This window comes from Hakea prostrata, chromosome 1, assembly GCF_041222555.1.
Source record: "Hakea prostrata isolate BN-2017 chromosome 1, UWA_Hpros_2, whole genome shotgun sequence".
NCBI classification, from domain to species: domain Eukaryota; kingdom Viridiplantae; phylum Streptophyta; class Magnoliopsida; order Proteales; family Proteaceae; genus Hakea; species Hakea prostrata.
In genome coordinates, this window is record NC_142600.1 from 9,065,989 (window position 1) to 9,072,997 (window position 7,009).

Sequence of the window (7,009 nt, forward strand, 5' to 3'; positions counted from 1 at the left end):
AAAGTAAGTTTAGAATTTTTTTTTTGGTTAAACAAGCCTAGAACTCAATTCTAAATTTCTTCTATTCGGTTCAATTTGGATTGTCCGATCCAATTCCAGTTCCCGACTCTAGTTTGACACCCTTAAATTATAGAAACTCAGAGTCAAGATCATCACGAGTCGATCCGGACTCGATCATCACCACCATTCCGATTCGGAAACTTGCCTAGGCTCGACTCAGAAAGCGCCACCTCAAGCGGCAGTAAGTTCGGTAACGTCGTTCAATTTCTCATTAGTTTCCACAGAAGTTTGATTTTGAGATCTTAGGAAATCGTTTTACCAGAGGGAGATAGATTATTTTGTTTCGATTTGTGTTAGAGAGGATCGATTAGTTTGTTTCGATTTGTGTTAGAGAGGATCGATTAGTTTGTTTCGATCTGCAATTTCGCTGTTTCTATATCTCTCTGAATTAATATACCAGATTTGAACACTCATTCGTGAGGTTTTCAACATTGGAGAATAATTCGTTTCGTTGAAGCAGCATTCTTGAATTTGTGCTAATGAATGCTTGTCCAAGCTTGCCTTTAACTTTATGATGCTGAATATATTGTATGATATGTTGCCCTTGTCTTCGTATGTTCCATATTCTTGTGATTATAGCAGTAATCACTAATCAGGTTCTGCGACTTCATTGATCATATTTTATTTCTACACATGGTTAAAATGTCTAGATTTGAAGAACTGATTTGGTCCAGACAATATCATAATTTCAGAGATGCAGCTCCATCGCTTCTTAGAAGACCTAGAAATGGTATCAGTGCTGCAAATCAACTTACATTGGAGAGTTTCTTAAGCTACTAGAGTAGTAGATAATGTCAAGGACCTACGTTGTTCTTGCTGTTGCATCCTCGACCACTCAGGTGCTTGGCCAGTATGCAGTATACAAGTTAAAGAAATGGGATTAAATGGGTTGAATGGCAATGATTGGTGTGCTAAGTTAGCCACATGAGTTGGGCTAATGTAGTATCCATTTCTTTGTTTTAAACCAAAGGCCAGAGTTATTCGTATTAAGCATGATAGGTATTGTGAGCCAATTTTAGTGTCCTATTTGGTTTTTAGGTTAAGTTCAGTTATTTTGGATAACTAATTCACATGATTTTAAACTCTGTTTGGAATCTTAGCCAGGATTACAATGAATTACCTATGTAATCTGGGTCAATATGTATATCTGTGCAGATTGTTATTAACAAACACTGACAACTAAACATGGCTCATAAACCTCGACATCAGGAAAAGAAAAGAAAAGAAAAGAAAAAGCATTACTGGACTGATCAGACTAATCTAGAAGGCTTCAACATCTGATGGAATCACTTGAGGCTTTAGCATATGGAAATAGATTCCAAATCTGTTGAATGGATAAATGAGTTATAGATAGGTTGAGTAGGTAAGACAACAGCAATGTTGCAAGAACCAGCAGCAGAGAGGTAAATTTCAGTTACGGCATGTCAAGTTGAAATTCCATCATATTTTAGTTTCATATGGCAAAAGTGATTGAAAAATAGGTGTGAGTGGGCCTAGTAAGACTTGCTGTCTCTTTTGCTGTCCATAATAGAAGAACAGGTTATGTTTATCAGGGCAGATCCTTAAATAAATCCCTTATTCAAAGTGAATTTGTGGTGATAAATCACCAATTACTATCATTAACAAATCACAAGAATCTTGTAACCTATCAAAAGTTTCTTTTCAACCCAATTAGCATGATGGTTAAGTAGATAAGACACCAGCAAAATATGCAACTTCATGCACTGCAATGAAAATTAAGAAGTGTGGTAGGCTGGGCAAATGCACAGTTCAGATTGGGTGTGCAAGAGTTAGTCAGGAGAAAGGGGTTTAAAAAAATGGAAACTTGAGGAAGTTTGAGCCTGGATCTCATCCCTCAAATGACATGAACAGTGTTATGTATACACAACAGGTTGTTGGGATGGGGCCTGTCTAATTTGTAAAGAAAAAAATGTATCCTTTGGCTAAAGGCATAATTATAGAGGGTGCTCGAAAACCAGTGAACACTTAGTACTTTCAGAATTTCCGGTTCTTGAATAGCGAGCATGTTAAAATCTCTTCCCTGGCCTGGGGGTACAACACTGGATTTTCTCAAGAGCGGGACAACAGGCTGTCTAACTCTTTAAACCAGCCTGACTTGAGGATGAAAATCAACCTGCTGTGGCCCCCAACATTGTATAACCCACCCAGGCAGTAAAATCTCAGAATGATAAGTGGGAGTAAATGTAAATCAAATACCAATTAGTTAATGATTAGTAAGCAAACTAATCATCTTCATACATCTCATGATTTAGGTACAATTTATTTGGTGTCTTGACCAATCTCATTGTCAGAGTTGATGAGGAAATGATTGCTTTGCACATTTCTATAACTTCAAAAGGCTGGAACTTGATGTGATTCTCCTGTTATAAGAATGACTTTGTTGCTTGTGTTTTTAAATTGAAATAAAAACCTTCCCCCTGACTATAGCTTTGGCTAATCATTTACTTATTCTTTGATGCATACTTGTGGGTTGAGAAGAAGGAAATTGGAGAAAATGATTTGAAAGTATTATGTTGTCTCCTATGCAGTTTATGCCTTTTGTTGACATCTATGTTCTTTCATTGTTCAGCCATTTTAATGAATTTAATAAGAAAAAAGTAATAATTCTTCAAGCTTGTAAAAATTAGTCTCATGGATAGGAAAAATGAAATGAATAATAATTGACTGGATGACCAAAGGTCTTCCCCCACTGAGAAAGACTAGCTATCCTAGACTGATGGGGATGCTGAACATTCTGATTAGGGCGTGCGTTGCTTCTTTCACCACACAGATATGGAAACATAGGAATCTTGGAGTTGAATCTTCTTTCCCCTTTTGACGGTCGTTGCTATGTAGTTATTTCAAAGGTGGGGCATGTCGTCTACCAGAATGTTTCTGAATTCTAAATGGAGGGTTGCAGCCAATTTGAGTTCTAAATTGGTTTTGATTTATTGAGATTACATATTTGCCTTCAAATCAATATTGACAGAAATACATGATTATCTACTGGGATAAGTAAAATAAACTATATAGTAGTTTGTCTTTCACCTCTTCAGCTTGGAAAATATAGTTGCAAATTTTTAATGTCTTGAAGTGAAACAGCCAATTTGGTGGTTTGTCGTTTGTGTTTGTAAAAAAGAGCTCATTTTGGACAGTAGTGAGCAACTCTTTATTCCTTGGCTGTGGTTTCTGTTTAGATGTTCAATCTCACTTTGTTTATGCTATCATTTCCACTATTCCTTTCAATTCCAGCCATACTCTTTTTGAATTCTTCTCACTAATTAAGGAGGTAGAGCTGAAGAAAGTAAAGAAGTGCAGTTCTTATGATATGCTGAAGTTGTGGTAAGAAGTTGAAGGACATAAAGGTGCTGGACACCCACAAGAGCACCTTTCTTCACCATATGAAGGGTTTGTTGACTATCTTGCCTGCTGCATCAGAAACCACTGCTTCTGCTTCTGTTACCAGCAAGAAAACCAAGCCAATATTTGCTCTCTGTGCAGGATTTTAATCATCAGATGCTGCTGTAAGTCACAGGATAGATGTCTTTTTTGGTTTTCTCGTGCTTTATTCGTCTATTAATTTGCTAATCTACCTTAACCATTACCTCAAGCAGTTCAATGATAATTCATTCAGCACTAGGTAGTCCTCATATGTCGGGATGTCAGCATAAATGCATTCAAAACTAATAGAATATGGATTTGATAACTTTTATCCAAATGATTAATTATCTGATTAACTTTTTGTATACGTTTGCTGTCTGATTCATAAATTTTTTTTGGGGTCCAATAGATGGGAACCATCCAAAATGAAGTTTATCTTGTTGCTTGCTCCACATGATTGAACCTTGAAATACTCAAATGAAGTTTTGAAGGTAATAAGGGGTTCGAAAGAAGGAAGACGTAGGTTGAAAGGACATTCAGGTTTTCACAAATGGGTTTAAATTAGGCTAAAAATGGGTACTTTCATCATAATTGCAGGACCAGAATATTATATATGGCACCCTCTCATGATTCATTGGTCACTCCTTGGAAGATTTTCTAACTAGAGAGGAGCCGAACCCTTAAGGTAACAAGTCTTGTTTGGGTGGTGCGTACTACACTTGTGCAAAACGAGCGGTTGAGATCTTGACCGAAATCTTGACCTCTGTACGCTGTGCGGTGCTGCGCATTAACACACCCAAGCAATGCTTCTGCGATCAAGTGTTGCTGCAAGCCATCGAACAGGGTCAGCTCTTCACCATCATCCATTTCGTTTGCAACCACTAGATTTAGTAGCTGAAACCAATTGATGAGCCCAGATTAACTACCACAGAAACCCTCATGCGCATAGTATATGTGCCATTACTTAGGCGGCATGTACACTCACTTAAGAAGGTTTATCAGAAAAGAGAGAGCTGAATATATATCCACTCAGAAGAGATCAAACTTCAAAAAAGGAATTTACATAGCACAACCCAGAAAATTTAAAGATAACTACTTCTGTTTCAGGTCTTGCTGCAAGCCATCGAACAGGGGTAGCTCTTCACCATCATCTATTTCATTTGCAACCACTCGACTTGGGTACTGAAACCAATTGATGAACCATGCCAAACTATCAGAGAAATACAACATGTGCATAGTGCATGAATTAACAACACAACACCCAAAAAGAAGAGAAAAAGAAAAAAGAAGCAAACATGTTCCCGTATAACCATGGAGTTCCATCAATCTCCACATTCATCTCTATCACAACTCTGTATCAGACACACACAGATATAGCCACTTCTGAAACTCTCACCTAAACCTCTTTAACCACACCGGAGGCGATACTCATAATATAGTCTATCTCTTCCGCAATTTCTTTCATAGAAGGCCGGTTCTGTCTTCGCTCCTCCAAGCAACCCAGTGCCAGAAACGCCAAAGCCTTAAAGGTTTCCAGGTCCCTTTTGGTGGCATTCCCTGTGAGCATTGGATCGATGGTTTCCATTAACTTCTCTTCGTCCACCTTCCGCTGCACATAAACTGCCAGGTTTACATCGTCAGGTCCCCTGTTGAAATCTATTGCTTTCTGCGATGTCAGCAACTCCAACAACACAACTCCAAAGCTGTAAACGTCGCTCTTATCTGTCAACTGGTAGTTTCTGTAGTATTCTGGGTCAAGATAGCCCAAAGTCCCCTGAGCACAGGTGGAGACATGGCTGAGATCAGTCTCTGCAAGTCGAGAAAGCCCAAAATCTGAGACTTTGGCGTTCATCTTCTCGTCTAGCAGTATATTGCTGGACTTCACGTCACGGTGGTATATGGGTGGCACGGCGGAGGAGTGGAGGTAAGCAAGCCCTTCCGCCGTCTGCAGTGCAATACTCAGGCGGCGCAACCATGTTAGTTCGGAACGGATGCCGGGGTTAAGGGTGTGAAGGTGATCGTATAAGGTACCGTTCGAGATGTATTCGTACACCATTAGAGGTTGATCCAGTTCAACACAGCAGCCAAGTAGGCGTACCAGACTGCGATGGTTTACCTGGCAGAGGATTCTCACTTCATTGAGGACCTGATCGACGCCCTTGGTGTTACCGAGCTTGGCACACTTGACGGCGATGATAGTGCCGTCTTTAAGGATACCCTTATAGACTTCGCCGTAACCACCAGAGCCCAACAATCTTTCCTCAGAGAAATTATTGGTCGACCTTTTCAACTCTTTGCCTGAGAAGATCTTGGCTGACTTACCACTGCTGTTAGCGTTTAAGATCTCTTCACGCTCTTTAGCCAGGCGTTCCTGTGCTTCTTTGATGTGTCTGTGACGCCGGTAGATCAGAGTACCCAGCACCGCTACAAGAAGCGTTGCTCCTAATCCTCCCGTCAAACCTGTAAACACGATTATCAATCAAATTCAACTGCAGATTTCAATTGTTTAATGCTAATAACATATCTCCACATCACATACCTGCAATTAATGGGGTTCTGTTCGTGGAACCACAACCTCCTGAAATTTGACATGTCGCATCTGATGATAAAAATGAAAATTGGGTTTTTCATTTTCAGTCACAGTTTCAGATAAAAAAAAGTAGGGTTTTTCGCATCTGATGATAAAAATGAAAATTGGATTTTTCATTTTCAGTCACAGTTTCAGATAAAAAAAAAAGTAGGGTTTTGCGTTTTCAGTCACACTTACTGTTTACACAAGATCCATGGATGGGGTCCCATGAGAATCTAGGGTCGCAGAAGCATCTCTTCACTCCAGAAGTCGATGGGTCGACTTTGCATGTTGAATTGGAAGTCTGACCGCAATCTGCCTGAGATTGACAGACGGGCTCTGGCGGCGACATCCACTGTATCTCCACCCCCGGCGACGGCCACTCACTCACGGGCAGAGAATAGTCTAAATTCACGAAACTCCGGTAAGCCATACACCCCTGCTTCTGAACCCTAATGGAATAAGAGGTGGTGGAACCACCAGCCCTGAACGAGCAGCAGAGACCAGCTTGTTCACACGCCTTCGCGTCTGATGACCCATTTATGTATGAATGACAGAGGCTCGTTGAAGAGCAATTAAGAGGTGAACCGAGCAGAAGATTGGAGCAGTTGAGAAAAAATATGGTGTTGCTGCTAGTAACGTTGAAGGGGAGGCTACTGTTTAGCTGAATTCCCTGGCTGTTGAAATCGGTGGTGATGCATGTATTTCCGGCGAAGCTGGCTGGGCGAATCACGAATCGTTGGGTAGATGGGTTGATGAATTCGATTAGATAGGTGGAGTTAAGGGTGTCAAACCAGAGTTCGCCGGCGGTTGTACATCGGACCTTGTAAGACTGATCACCACAATTGGTTCCGGTACTTAGTGGGTAAGGAACTGAAGTGTTGCCACAGTTACCGCAGCTTGGTGCGGCGTTAGAGCACCCGGCGCAGAGTAGCAGCGCCACCGTTAGTAGTGGCAGAAGTGAAGACATTGTTCATAGCAGAGCTCCTCCTCTGGTTC

The 7,009-nt window shown here is 40.6% G+C and overlaps 1 protein-coding gene across 1 annotated transcript; it reads right to left on the reverse strand.

Moving 5' to 3' along the window:
• Positions 1–4,513: 4,513 nt before the first annotated feature.
• Positions 4,514–7,009, reverse strand: LOC149027246 (wall-associated receptor kinase-like 20). Its single transcript, XM_089160874.1, has 3 exons — positions 6,209–7,009; positions 5,981–6,040; positions 4,514–5,901 (listed from the first exon to the last, which is right to left on the reverse strand). Exons 1-3 carry the CDS (start codon positions 6,978–6,980, stop codon positions 4,838–4,840), a joined length of 1,896 nt encoding a protein of 631 aa, XP_089017000.1. The 5' UTR covers positions 6,981–7,009; the 3' UTR covers positions 4,514–4,837.

Excerpts from the sequence above, each read along its gene's own strand:
- LOC149027246 (XM_089160874.1), bottom strand. The coding sequence starts at position 6,980 with ATGTCTTCACTTCTGCCACTACTAACGGTGGCGCTGCTACTCTGCGCC. Across the intron at positions 6,041-6,208 it reads CCATGGATCTTGTGTAAACA|ATGCGACATGTCAAATTTCA; the intron begins GTAAGTGTGACT and ends TTTTATCATCAG. Across the intron at positions 5,902-5,980 it reads CAGAACCCCATTAATTGCAG|GTTTGACGGGAGGATTAGGA; the intron begins GTATGTGATGTG and ends TCGTGTTTACAG.